General features: G+C 40.4%; 1 protein-coding gene across 1 annotated transcript; it reads right to left on the bottom strand.

Moving 5' to 3' along the window:
• Nucleotides 1-579: 579 nt before the first annotated feature.
• On the bottom strand, nt 580-1,428 carry LOC127778650 (phylloplanin-like). Its single transcript, XM_052305268.1, has 2 exons — nt 1,217-1,428; nt 580-1,125 (listed from the first exon to the last, which is right to left on the bottom strand). Exons 1-2 carry the CDS (start codon nt 1,365-1,367, stop codon nt 854-856), a joined length of 423 nt encoding a protein of 140 aa, XP_052161228.1. The 5' UTR covers nt 1,368-1,428; the 3' UTR covers nt 580-853.
• Nucleotides 1,429-15,355: the final 13,927 nt, after the last annotated feature.

The raw sequence follows: 15,355 nt of genomic DNA, 5'->3' as shown, positions 1-15,355 counted from the left end.
CCAGTCACCGTCGGGCCTATAGCAGCACCACAGAGTGAACTCTGAAAATAATGACTCCATTAAGATTACGACGCTGGAAGACAATGCTATTGCCGGTAAAAAAACTGGATAAGGTTTTTACCCAGATATCCTTGCTAAGAGAGGGAGGAGGAGTATCTCAACAATGCCCCCAAGAGGGTTACCAAGTCTGAAGGTGTAATCATTATCAGCCAGTTAAACACTAGGCTAGGTTTCCACTGGAACCGTCAGCAATCCCGTCATCATGATCCATTTTCACTAAATGCACTCGCTATTCCACCTAGTTGGAATTTGTTTTTTCTTGAAATTTTTGGCACCAGGTCTCTCCTTGACGTCCACATTTTATACAAGTCTAGAAGTAAACATGCAATATGCTTGTCCAACGTCATATATCAAACAAAAGTATGTGATGCGCCATTTTTCTCCTTACTTCGTCCGTCCAAAAATAAACCACCATTGTATCAAATATGACACATTCGAGAGCGACTAAACACAAAATCAGGATGTGTCATATTCCATACGAGGTTGGTTTATCCTAGAACGACAGACACCGTGCCCAAATTGAAGGAGACTAACATGTATATTCAGTCGATCATTGACATTAACTTAGGTTCAGAACAAGGTAACAGTAATTTTAGACCCATACAGCATTCATCTGACCAGAAAACATTCGCAACTCCTGCTCTAAGCAGGCCAATGAGCTTCAGCGTACAGGCGATACAGATGAGATCAGTACTACGTACTACTAGTATTCTACTAGTAGAAATTACGGTACATCCAGTTTCCATAGACAAGATAGGACCAAATCGAGATTTGCATAATGAGATGTTGTATATTAGTGGGCGTGGAAGGAGAAGCCGGCGGGGAAGAGGCGGAAGATGCCGCCGAGCAGCCTGGTGAGCGGGCCCTGCAGGTAGGAGACGAGGCTCCCCGCCGCCGGCAGGTTGGCGTCGCACTTGATCAGCGGCGTGTCCACCACCAGCTTGCACCCGCCGATGAGCATCGCCAGCCCGCTCGTCAGGTCCGCCTCCATCGCGAACGACCCGTTGCTGTTCGTCGTCGCCCCCGCCACCAGCTTCCCCGCGCACCTCAGCTCCACGTCCGCGTCTGCATGTATAACAGTAGATTCAGATCGATTACTACCACTACCTGTGTACTCTGCTTGCTGTGACGAGTGGTCGAGTGAGTGCGTACGTACTTGGGAAGGCGGGGGAGGTGGCGATATCGATGAGGCTGCCGGTGTTGCAGGGCACGACGCCGGTGACGACCAGCCTGCCGAGCTTCGCGTCTGCGGCGCCGAGCACGCACGCCGCCGCGACCACGAGGAGGACGACGACCCGTGACGCCATTTGTCGGAGAAGCTTTGTGAGATCTGTGCGTCTGAGCTTTGCAAGCCAGTTGGCTTTCTGCTTCTTTAATCGCGACCTATTTATAGGCTCAGAAAGTGGTTAACTGCTGTCTCCGTTTTTACTAGTACTACTAGTAGTTTTTACCCAAGCTTAACTTGACTTTGCCCTTGATTCTGAATGTGGTTAGTTACTACGTTTGACTGATGCGAATAATGACGCCGTGTGCCACGTCGGCAGTTGTTTATAACCCACCAACTAGCAGTGCCAGTGCGACTACCTAATTAAGCTAATCTAGGTAGCATGCTTTGCAGCTTAGTGCCTGATAAGAAAACGATTGGTTAACATACCTGACATGTTCAGAGCGAGCTGATTGAGCTTTAAATAATGGACGTTTTAAGCAGTTTGTTCCAAGTCAATGCCGGTCAAAGATGAGAGACCCAAACTTCCAAAGTGCCCTCTCCACTGGCAGTCTGTCACTTTGCGAGATACTACTACTTGGCCCGTGACCGGCTGGCTGTCCCATTACATAATGTATAGTTAGAGCAAGTTTAACAGTATAGCTAACTACTGGCTATAAATCATCTATTTAACAGTATAGCTAACTACTGGCTATAAATTATCTATTGTTCATTTAATAGATAACTAGCTGGGTGGCAATTGCGCGGCTAGCATCCAAACAAAATCATATATTTTTTAGTATGATTTTACTTAAAATTTATTCAATAGCTATCTCATTGTCTTAAGACTTTAAAAGACCAAACCTTATCATCCTCGTGTTTCTAATTATATAGCTTTTAAAAGTCATATCAGTTGTTATCCCTTATGTCATCTTCTTCTTTATTTGCTTGCTCAATCTACCACTATTTCTATTCATTCTTCTCGGAACCTTTAAGAATTGGATTTTATAGTTTTTAGAGTTTATTGTCACGTTGGGTTTCATGTTTATAATTTCTAGATGTCCCGTCAAACGTTGCTATTATACTCCTCTACGGCCCATCTAGTGTCTCTTATCTTTATTGGCATTGAGATTTTAAAATCGAATCATTGGTTTTTTTTTTACTTTTTAGAAGTTTCGAACATTTAAAAATTTGACTTGTAGTTTCATTTTTTTTTTATAATTTTTAAAAATCTCATCAAACGATGCCACTATGCCCCTCTACAGCCCGTCCGCCACCTACTATTTATTGTCATTGTGATTCTAAAAATCGAACATAACTATAGTTGGAATTCATTTTTTATTTTCTAGAAGTCCCGTCAACCATCGGCGGCTCTGCAACTATACTCCTGTACATCCCGCCTGCTGCTTCTCCTTTTTATTGTCATTGAGAATTTAAAAATCGAATATGATTATCAATGTGGTTTGTTTTTTTTTTACTTTCTAAAAGTCCCGGCAACCGCCTTACTTGTTTGCTTCACGGCCTGCCTGACGTCCCTCCCTTTAATCGTCATTAGGATTATATTTGGTGTTTTATTAACAATTTTTATATGTCGTATCAACCGCCACCACTCTACTCCTTTGTAAACATGTTACTTAATTTATCTCGTCATGTGTTTTAGATGGTATTTTCTTTCAATAGTCATTATTTTTATCACAAATTTTAGTTATTTATAAATTGTATTCCTAATTGAAATCTTATTTTTTTTCTAATTTCAGAATTTATTTTTTATTCGAAATTTTAATTAATCTCGTATTGGGTTCTTATATGGATTATTCTTCCAATATTGTTTATTTTTAATTTCGAATTTCATCTAATTTTAAATTGTATTCCTACATGAAATCTTCTTTTATTTTATTTTGCTAATTTTGGATTTATTTTTATTTTAATTCGAATTTTAATTAATCTCGTATTGGGTTCTTACATGGACTCTTCTTTTTAATATTTCTTATTTTTAATTCCGAATTTCAGCTATTTTTAAATTGTATTCCTACGTGGACTCTCCTTTCCTTTTCTAATTTTAGATTTTATTTTATTTTTATTTCGAATTTTGATTAATCTCGTATTGGGTTCTTATATGGAAACTTCTTTCAATATTCCTTAATTTTAATTCCGAATTTCAGCTATTTTTAAGTTGTATTTCTACTTGAACTCTCCTTTCCTTTTCTAATTCTGGATTTTATTTTATTTTTATTTGAAATTTTGATTAATCTCGTATTGGGTTCTTATATGGAAACTTTTTTCAATATTGCTTATTTTAAATTCCGAATTTCAGCTATTTTTAAATTGTACTTATATTTGGACTCTTCTTTTCTTTTTTTTTCTTTTTCTTCGATTAATGTGGGAATTTCTAGCCTCCACAGCGAACGTGGTGCCTTCTTTTCGAGCTGTCTTAATAATATAATAGATTCATATAATAGTTACCTATAAATATATAATTGGTCTCACCTATCATACGCACATGCATTTTGAAGTCCGTGCTGCAGCTAGCTACATATCTGTAGCCTACTGCTTTTCTCTCTTTTTTATCTTCTCGAAACGTGTTTATAGCTGGCTTATAGACTGCTATTATATCTGCTCTTACGGGTACATAATGCATCATGGTCATCACCACAGGCACCACATATTAGTAGTGTGACAATCTGAGATACTGAGGTCCCCATTGTTTGGCTTATTTCCTAATAAGACAAAACGGCTTATTAGGAAATAAAAATGAATTTGTAGATGAAACTTTTATAAATGTGTTCTTGGTGACTTAAAAGCCAATGTTGTAAAAGAAACTACGTTAAAAATATCTCAAAATTAAGTTTGAAAATTCAAATTTTGGCTTTTTCTTTGGCTGATTAGGCCATCCGATGGGAGCCTGATAATCCAATCAGCTTTGGATTCCTGAATACGCCGAGCTTTGTTTTGCACTCTGAAAGTCTGAAATGTTGCCAGCAGCTATTGTTTTTTTCTCTCTAGAGTCCAAAGTTCAGGACAGACCAGTCTGTGCATTTGTCCACCGTGTAACCGTGATAGTATGATCCCATTGGCACCCGGCTGCTTAGAGGGGTCCAAAGCAATTGGATATATCCAAATCTATTACACTATTGCATACCGTGACCGATCGAGCTGCTCTACTGCCGCCGAGATGGGCTTGGTTCAGTTTATGTCGTGCGTTAGACCTGTTGCTCTGCTCCCCTGGGTGGAAATACCATCCTTAGGCACATCAGTGCTTCAGAAAAACATATGAAGAAAAAATCACCATTATGGGCAGAAAATGAAGATTCCAGCATATATAACACAACACATCAGGATTCAGGCACATCCAAACATAAAAAAAAAAAAAGCAGGTAATTTAGAAAACACAGGAAATTCATTCATAAACTCTGAAGAAGTGAAGAAAGCAAAGGAAACAACTGTGTTGAAAGTTTCTAGCATTGCCAATCTTTTGCTTTGCGTTATGTATTGGAAGACATCAAGCCAGTCCATATCCAGAAGCTCCAAAAATAATAATGGCATGTATACGTGCAAACAAGAATGCTAGTGACAAGAAGTTGGGAAATTTAGTTGGATTGAAAGAGCCCCTGGAATTGAAAACTAACCTGAAGAATAGTGATGGCCGAATCAGCTATACTAGTACATAACGATGGAATAAAATGCAGCGTGATTCCAGAACAAGAGAATAAAACTAGAACAAATATTTCTCATCATGCATTTGTTGTGACTACCAACAGGCCAGTCAGCTGGGAACTCCAGAGTTGGTCTACTACTACTACTACTTAAATTATCTGAACTACTACTCTACCAGATCAAAGGACCAAGTGTTTTACTGAACTTCTGCAATTCATTACATCAAAGATCAGGTACCACCAATACGAGATTTTATCATTCATCTTGATAGCATGCTCCCTTTGGAGTTATAGATCAGTTTGAAAAGCATATGAACCGGTCGGACTGTCGGAAAAATGTTCTCTCTCTATCTCCTCTCCTATGCTGAATTCCATCAGTAATAACCAAACAAGAAGGATGTTCACGACCGCCGTGGGCGCACCGGCACCTTGATGCTTGCATAATACTCCTACCTAGCCATCATCGCGACGACGGATGCCACCCAATTGCAGCGCCTTGTGCCAACGCAGGGCATGGGAACGGCTACGGCTATGGCGGCAGCCGGCGATGACAATGACGTTGGTGGCAGCAGAGAGTGGAATTCACACCACCAGGCACCAGCAGAGAGAGGAGAAGGAGGTGGATGCCCCACTTCAATTCACGGATGGACTATGCTGCGGTGGCAGTGGTCGGATCGGATCGGTGACGTTCCTGCCCGTGCCAGTCTGCCACCAACGTGGGGTTCGGGGTTTAAAACTCCGAACCATTGGGTATAGCCTGCGTTACTTTCATCTGCTTCAGCTTTTCTGTTTGTTTGGGCCTTCCTCCCTTCGAAAAGGACCCGACGGCCTAACACGGCACAATTTGTTGTGGACTTCTGTGGACCGAAGGGAGTATTTGGTCGGCCCAAACACAAGTCCTTTTTCCGTCTCATAGACGTGTCTGTATTTAAACGAGGGCATATGCCACAAACGTGTACAGGTGTAAAATGAGCCAAAGTTTTTTCATCTTTTAAAAAAATATTTTTCTAAAAATACATTAAGGCCCTGTTCAAACCTCCATTTTTTTACAAAAAAACAAACAAAGGAATGGTGAGCTTTATTGATTAAGTTACAATCTTGCTGCCAAGATTACAAAACACAGGACCAAGCAAGCATGGTCACGCTAAACCGCACAATGAGCCAATAGTTTCACAAACTGAAGTTCATGAGCTACCCTATTACACTCTTTTATTTCATATGCATCTCCCATAGACTCCCCATTGACGCTTGTAATTCGTGAAGCATATAAACAACACGTAAAATGGGACGACTTATCAGCACATCTCTAATCAAATATTAACTATTACAAATTTAAAATATATATTTATTTAATTTTAAAAATCCTTCATATCGATTTTTTTATAAAACACACCGTTTAGCGATTCAGAAAATGTGTTAACAGAAAACCTCAAAGTTGTCATTTGAAGTTGTAGTTTAGAACTCAGCCTAAAATACGTCGATAGTATATTTCTTCCTCTGTCCCAAAATATGTTTGTTTTTTGCGCATCCCACACATACTGATACAAAACAAAAGGATTAGAATACCCATATTTTATCGAATCTCAATACAATTATTCTTCACTTTATCTATTCTCAACGTAATTATTTTAAATTTTTTCGCAAACTACGATGCAATAATCAAGTAAAAATGAGGACATACGTGAGTAAGACGGAGGGAGTACTATTCTATTAGTATAAAAAACCGATTGAGACATCAGTGATTTCAGCCCCATCGTTTTGCTTATTTGAGGAATAAGCCAAACGTCATATTTGCAAATGAAAAATAATTTATGAATAAAAATTTTATATGTATTCTAAAAAAAGGCTGAAAATAAACTACAATTGAAAAAAAAACCCAAAATCAACTCTAATTTTAGTGTTAAAAATTTAAATTTCGGTTGATAATTAAACATGAGCTTAAGAGAAAAGATGAGACTAAAAATTGATGGCGATGATGCATATGTACTCCCTTCAACCCGTTCTAGACGAAAACCTGTTTGCACACCATCAGGTTCCAAAAAAACTAATTTAGAGCATTAAACATACACTAATTACAAAACTCATTCCATAACCTTAGACTAATTCACGAGACAAATCTTTTGAGTCTAATTACGTCATGATTTGATAATTTAATGCTACAGTAAACTTTTCATAATTATAGATTAATTAGGCTTAAAAAATTCGTTTCGCAGATTAGCTCTCATTTATGAAATTAATTTTTTTATCAGTCTAACACTCCAAATTAGCGTCCAAACATCCGATATAACATGCAGCAGAAAGTTTTAGCCCCGTCTAAACACCCCCTTACATGTCGGTATCAATGCCAAAGCACCGTAATTTGTCCACAAAACACAATAAATTAATTTGATGGCGGTTTGTTGGTTACCCCCCCCCCCCCCCCCCTCCCGCCTCGGAAAATTGGCCATAAATTTCCAGGTGATCAAATCAGATCAGATCAAATCAAAATTGGCAGTCCTTGCACTCCAACGCCGCAGCGATATGGCCCATATCTACGAATCTGTCTAAGAGGATCCGTAATGGTAAAGTAAAGTACTCTCTGTAAAACATGTATATCTGACTCGATTAACAATAAACCAACTTAATATTATGTCTACATTGGTATCTATAGCTCTCTCATACATTGCCTCGTTTTTCTCTATAGACTATGTCTAAGGGCATGTACAATGGTCTTTATTAGCAGTCTCTCTTTATTGTCATGCAAGCATATTTGGTGATGTGAAAGAGAGAGAAAGAAGAAAAAAGAAAGATGGTTGCTACGCATGACAACAACATAGAGCCGACTCTTAGCATTTATTAGGAAATTATTTATTGCATTGAGTCTAATAAAGGAAAGATGACTAATAAGAAAGTATTTTGGTACATTAATGATTAGAGACCGTATTATCTTAACTATTGTAACGTGATAGCCTCTAATTAACGTAGAGACCATATCGGTCTCTACCTTTGTACTTGCCCTAATTTAGTAGATAGCTTTGCTCTCTCTCTCCATTTAATACCTTCCAAGTAGAAAAATATACCGACATAGATCTCTTGTAGAGAGCTTATAGATAAACATTGTGGATGCCATAAGCGGCCTACGCCTCCCCGGCTGTCCGTGTCGTGTCCGCGTCGCGATCCATCGGTACGCGCCCCGCCGCGGTGTGTGTGGAATTTGCTTTGCGTCGCGGTTGCCTCCCGGCCGTTTCGCGCGCGCGCGTCGTCGTCTCCCACTCTCGCTGTCCGTCCAATCCACCGGTCAATCCGCACGTCGTCCGCCCACGCGAGCCATCGATCTCTCCCTCTCCGTCATCTCTCCGTCCGTGCGCGAGCGCGAGATCGCGAGAGCTTTTGCGTGGAGGGATACGCAACCCATTCGATCCAAGTCCATCTTTGCGTGTGTATCTCGTGAAATCTACGAGGATTTCAGCGCCCGCGCGCGCGGGCCTGGCTAATCACTCGACGGCCAGTGAAGTCATGCAAGATTTTCTTTGTACTGGGCTATGCATTCCAATTTGAAGGTTAGTTCCAAAATTCTGTATTACCGAGATACCCCTCCTTCCAAAAAAACGAACCTAATCCTGGATGTGAGGGAGTATGTCGTACCATGTTCTGAAAAAAAAAATCATTAGATCGGAAAATTCTCAAAGTGGTTTCTGAAATTTCGTAGAGGTAATAGAACTGCTCACCAACTGGATGTATGTAATTCAGAGATGTTCAAAGCATAGGTCGACCATATTCAATGTGCAAATTGCCTGCAGACTGCAGTTTGCTTACGCGCCCCACAGAACGCATAAACGAAACAGTGGAAGAAGAATCGATGCAGTTGTCGTACTTGTTGTACCATTCATGATATATATGTGCCATGTGTTAGGCACCTTAGTAGTAGTTGACTGTCCCTAATGAACGGACATATATCAGAGTAACTAAAGCAACTACCTGTACTATAGTAAGGTAGAAGTGTGCCAAATGCAGATGCACGCATGATGCATGCAGGCAAACGCCTATTGCCGGCCAATATGACGGTGACCCCTGTGTGGACAGCAGGCTAGGTACTCCCGAACTGTACCAAAACAGCGAAAGTTATTAATTTATTCATCATGCTTAACTTCATTTGGCCATTGGATGTTCAGCATAGATAATACGACGATAATATACAGTTCCTAGCGAATTAGCAAGAATGATACAGTGGGGCTTTGCGTACAGTACTTTGCCACAAGACTAGGTTTGCAAATTCCACATCGAATTTGCTGGTGGCGACATGCAAACCGACAATGCAACAGACAACGGGCGTCAACTGTGACACATTGATTACTGTATTACGGGGGCCGTTTCCACTGGCAATTTGGCATGGCAACTGACCCCGGCAACAGAGCGATCGACCTAGCAAACTCTGTGACTTGTGAATGCTCTGTCTACGTATGCAAGGCGGGCTAGCCATAAAGCCAATCTATTCTATACTGTATGATACTACATCGGCAGCAGGAGATTTGAGAGAAGTCGCCTCTCGCTTACGCATTAGTGGCCCGACAAGGATGCAGCAGCGGAGATAAAGCTTGACACTCGCCGGCCCCAGCTGCTTCCATTTCCTTTCTTCCCAACGAGGACGACGACCCTCGATCCGGCACCTCTCCTCCTCTTCCATGTCTCGATCCCTAGCAGCCTAGTGTACTCCTATGGCTAGCTAGCTACGAGATGATCATCCACTCCAACACTCCACTGCACCATCTCTGTCTCTCTCTTTCAATTCTATGGGGATAGTGGGGTATAAAAGGGGAGGATTCCTCTTCATCCTCTCTGCCATTTCTCAGCAGGGTGAGTGTACATGTGGAAACTCGATATCAGAAGAGAAGAGGGAAGCATTTGTGATCTACTGTCGACGTCGTCATGCAGGAGCTAGCTAGCAGTGAGAAGGACCGCGTTGGAGAAGCAGGGCACGTGCATGCATATGTTCATCATCATCTTCTTCCTCCTCCTCTAGCTCCAGCCTTGTGTGGGTTGGAAGTTTAGATAGAACTCGCACTGCACGTGGTCTCCTTCTCCATCCCGGTCTTTTTCTCACTTTGCCATACATCGAGCAGTCAGACATCAACAAGGTAATTAGAGTATACGCAGGTATAGTCTGGTATGTACCTTGATCAGTTGCATCAGGAGAGAATGCATTTGCATTCTTCGTGTTTTCGCGAGATATGATTTGCAAGGGGAATTTTTGCTATTTGCTCCTTCCTCGAGTTTCCGTCAGTTCATAGAAATGACTGAATTTTTCTCCTGAAAGCTAGCTTAATTTTTTAAGTAATAATGTCTGCGTATTTTAGAAGTGTCCTTTTCGTTCTTGCCGTTTCCTTCTGTTTACGTTGCTGTCTGTGTTAGATGATGTCAAGCAAGAGACAGAAGAAGGGCCGGGCCGAGAATTGAAACTACATGCTGCCATGGCCCCTGATTATGTCAAACTCGTGAATTTATTCCTGCAGTTAGCTAGCCTACTCCAAATGTGATAAGATTTTCAGAGAGCATGGCATGTGACGCACACAAGAACGCGCGTCGCGTAATTAACACAAAGCAATTATCCATGCGCGCATGCAAGGCCAAGCCGGCTGCCATTAATTGGTTACTGATCGAGTTTCAGTGTGGTGCACTTCACACCATAGATTATTATTGTTACAGCAGAATTGAGGTTAGAATTTTAGATAGCCAATTGATTTACAGATGGCTACACGTCAGGCACAAGTAGTCAAGTACTCAGTGACGGTCATTATCTGGCGGACTCGTGTGTGGCCTAGTGGGATTTGTTGTTGTAATTACTTTTCATTTTTGCAATGATGCATTTGGCCTGACTTTGTTTTGCGTACCACGCATACCGATCCTCTGTGATATTATTAATACTCGCACCTTTTTCTGACGTAATTCATTCTTATTTCAACGGTTGCATTGGTGCACTGTTGCTGGTGGAAAGAGATGCGGATCCAACAATGCATGGAGGCGCGCTCATGGGAGAACCAAACATTGCAAATTCTCCAAAGCCAAGAATTGGCCTTGTAACATTTGTAATCATCCAATTACCGATCACATATAATTTCAGCATATGTCAATTTGTTGTTTCAAACGTATATATTGTCTGAAGTTGCGTGAGGAAGACAAAAATTTCAAGAACACGCAAAAGGGTTTTGCATCATTTCATTGATAGAAGAAACTGCTTACAATGGCACCGAGTACCTAATCCACATTGAGTGAGTCACAGAAAAAAAAAAACTTTTCTTTTAAGCACGTTGTAACTTGCACCACAAAGGTAAGCATCGGTGATGCGGTGGTTTACTCACCTGCAGGGTTCAAACCCTGGTGCGCATAAATATTATGCATGTGCTCTTTTCAGTAGAAATTTTTAGTTAGGTATGGAATTCGTCCTGGTCATCTCTTTAAGCGTGTGCGGTGATGTGTGTGTTTCGTGTAATCGTAAAAACAAAAATAAGAACCTGTAAAGGCCACTTGTTTCAATGAAATGGTGCAAGATCCATTAGCTCTTATAATTTTATCCTCAATGGATTTCGTTATGTCACTATAGTTACCAAACAAGTTTATTGGGCAAAGGCATTTTTTTTACATGTCACTAAAGCAACACTAGCCTCTTCACCCCTCCAGCAAGACGCCCACCCACTCTCTCTAGCTTACTCCTAATATTTATATTACCGAATTAGTTTTATTAAATTAGTAATTAAATATATTTTTATAATAAAAATATCCTGGGTCGAAAATATTACTATTTTTCCAAGCCGTTTGATTTTTACCAAAGTCAAAACATTTTATAACCTAAAATGGAGGGAGTAGCTCCGAAGTTCGATCCTCTTCCACAGCCAAGGCGACATCAACAAGACAGCGATGCATCCATTCTTGAGAACTCGAGAATACCACCCCTAAGCACCACAATGCCAGAACCTAATCTGGCATATATTGGCACCATGCACCATTTCACTTAAACTTGAGATGATAAACGGATGATGAACAATGGTCATTTTATCATTTTGATAAGGAAAAAAAAATCTCCGGAGAAACTTTGGTGAGAATGATTCAAATCTTAGACAAATTTTAGTGAATTCACAGCACATCAAACAAAACTCAATATAAATGGGCTTTCAATAGGAATTTGCTGAAATAAGGGATGTGCTGCTGGTTTCATCTTTTTTAAGCGTGTGTATAGGAGGCACATTCGCGGGGGTGAGTGTAGTGTTGCTTGTAGTGGTGTGTGCACGTTTATGTCTGTTGTGTAATCATAAATGTAGTGTTTTGGATTGGTTTTGCAAATTTAAAATCTACTCCTTCTATCCTATAATATAAGACGTGGACAAAGTTGGCACAATCTCTAAAACTAATCTTTAGCTTATATTTCTCATATACTATAAGGTTTGTAGCAACAAAATTATAACCATATGAAAGTAAATTTAAATCTCAATCTAATGATATAATTTTTAGCAAATAAAATTCATTTCATATTATACTAAGTGTTGGTCAAATGTTTTAAAGGTTGAATCTTGAAATGCGCGCACGTCTTATATATTATGGGATGGAGGGAGTACATAAAAATGAGATTCCAAAAAAGTTGTACAATGAATAGATGGCTGAAATTTATTATAGTTAGGTGACCGATTAATCAAAGTGAAGAAAAAACACTTCTACTTAAGTGATCGATGTCTATTTGGAAGGCATTTTGATGGCTGCGGCTTATAATTAAGTCGATAATACGTGATCGAAAAAATGATAAATAATTTTATGGTAAGAAAACTATTTTTAGCAGGAAAAACAAGAAAAGAAATGCCAGCAACAATAACAACGAAAAACATCCCTAAGTAATTCTAGGCTTCTTTGGTTCGAAACCAATTTCTGCTCTATCAAAATATTGATAGTGCTAAAATCTTAATAAGTTTTGGTAATATCAAAATTTGTAGTATTAAATTTAAACTATTATAGGTAGAATTTGGTATTATCAAATTAAACATGCATTTGCTATTATTGAAGTTACTAAAATTTTGATAGAGCAGCAAAAGATTGGCATCAAATGAAACAAGTCTTAAAATTTATTCCAACTCAAGAAAAACAAGACCTTCCTATGCGTGCACTCCAGTGTCTGTTCTTGCAACTCATACAAGATGATATGTACATCTCGCCTCCGTGACCGTCCATCGATATATAGATGTTTTGATTTGATACAGCACGAACCTAAAATGTCCTTTAGCCTACGGGCTACGGCATGCAAACCAGACGAGTAGTAGGAGTAGCGTTTTGGTGTGGCAAAGCATCAAGGAGGAGGCAGTACGTCCATGCATGCAATGCAAGGGTACCTTCACCGGTGGAGAAACCATCTTTGGTCGGTCCACCAAATTTCACAATAGCCCCGATTGTATTAAAAACCGGGATTAAAAATATCTTTAGTCCCGGTTTAAAAGCTCTGAGGATTTTTTTTATCCTTAGTCCCGGTTGGTAACACTAACCGGAAAAAAAGATCGATATAAGCTTTAGTCCCGGTTGGTGAAAAGTCAACATAAGCGGGGTGGCTGCACACACGGATCGGATCAATACAATCTCCTCCTCTCCTTTTTTAACTCATCTCCTCACAGAGTTATCCTTATCTCTTCCTCTCCCTCTTCCCTTCCTCTCCTCCTCTCCCTCCTCCCCACCTCCCTCTGCAACAGCGGGGCGCGGAGGGCCGGCCCGCGCGGCGGCGCGGCGCGCAGAGGGCCGGCCGGCCGGCGCGGCGGTGCGGCGCGCAGAGGGCCGGGCGAGGCGGCACGCTGGCGGCTGCCGGCTGGCGCGGCGGCGGCCGGCTGCCGGTGAGGCGGCGGGCCGTTCGTCTTCTTTCTTTTTTTTCTTTTTTTTTTGAGAATCTGTGATTCGGATATGAGATGATTTGTGTGTGATGTATTTGATTTGTGTGTGATGTGAATATGTGATGTATTTGTGATTAATTTTGTAGAAGTTGTGATGTAATTTTTTTAAGATTTTGTGATGTATTTAGAGATATTGATTTTAGAATTTGGAGACTATTCGGGGATGATTGATTTGGGATTTTGGGATGGGATAGAGTGAATCAATATATTAAAAACAATGAAGAAAAGAATAGAATAAAGTAGCAACCGGATCTAGCCTCTTTAGTCCCGGTTGGTAACACCAACCGGGATTAAAAATGGATTTTTACTCCCGGGTTTTTCACCCGGGACTAAAGATCGCTATCGATCTTTAGTCCCGGATTCGTAGTCCCGGTTGGAAAACCGGGACTATATGGGGGTTACGAACCGGGAGTAAAAACTCCTTCTTCACCAGTGCTTTTCCTCTTATCAGGAGTAAAAATATATTCTCTTCGTCTAAAAAAGCCCATCTAGTATTACCAATCTGAATATACGTATATCCTGATCCATAGTAGTAGGATATATATGTCACATTCGGTTATAGATTTTTTTTCATAACACAAAGCGAGTTAGGTGGTGTTTGGATCACATGGACTAATTTTAGTTCCTGTCACATCGGATGTTGGGAAATTAATTAGAAATATTTAATATAGATTAATGATAAAATTCATTCCATAACTCTGGACTAATTCGCGAGACGAACATGTTGAGCATATTTAATCCATAACTAGCGTAAGTGATGCTACAGTAAACATGCCATTAGTTTTGTCTCGTAAATTAGCTCTCATTTATATAATTAGTTTTATAATTAGTCTATATATAATACTTTAAATTAGTGTCAAAAATCTAATATGGTATGGACTAAAGTTTAACGCTAGGAGTAGGACGTCGACGTTCCCGAACAACTAAACGAAATGAAATGAAGCCATGGAGCAGAAGAAAAGCAAGAGCAAGGTGACACGCAAAGGCACGATCGAATCGATCTCGCCGATCTCCATATGCGTGTCTCCCGGGGGTCCGATCGAGCGCGAGGGATTCGCGGGCGCGCGATCTGACACAATTTACAGTCGCCGTTGCAATTTTACCTGCAGAGATCACTAGCTGTTGTCCAGCTCCTTGTTGTGATCTCCTACGCCTACGCGATGTCACATGCATGCATGCGTACATGCAGCCAGACCAGCCATGGATGCATGGTACGTACTCCAGCTCAGCTTCTGCAGATCAGAGATCGCGCCATGCTCTGAATTCTGTAAACGCGATCGGTGTACTGGGCTACCAGCTGGGTGCAGGCAGGTACATGCAGTCGTGCAGGTTTCAGTTTCAGGCCTGTTTAGTTTCTAAACAAAAAAAAACTTTCCATCTGTTACATCGAATGTTTGAACACATACATAGAGTATTAAATATAGAAAAAAATTCTAATTATACAGATTACGTGTAATTTGTTAGACGAATCTTTTAAGTCTAATTGCTACTTGATTTGATAAAATGGTGCTACAGTAAATATTTAGTAATAAAGGATTAATTAG

The sequence above is a fragment of the Oryza glaberrima genome, chromosome 7 (assembly GCF_000147395.1).
Source record: "Oryza glaberrima chromosome 7, OglaRS2, whole genome shotgun sequence".
Classification (NCBI taxonomy): domain Eukaryota; kingdom Viridiplantae; phylum Streptophyta; class Magnoliopsida; order Poales; family Poaceae; genus Oryza; species Oryza glaberrima.
This window is presented reverse-complemented; position numbering and strand designations above follow the sequence as displayed.

Excerpts from the sequence above, each read along its gene's own strand:
- LOC127778650 (XM_052305268.1), bottom strand. The coding sequence starts at position 1,367 with ATGGCGTCACGGGTCGTCGTCCTCCTCGTGGTCGCGGCGGCGTGCGTG. Across the intron at positions 1,126-1,216 it reads CACCTCCCCCGCCTTCCCAA|ACGCGGACGTGGAGCTGAGG; the intron begins GTACGTACGCAC and ends TTATACATGCAG.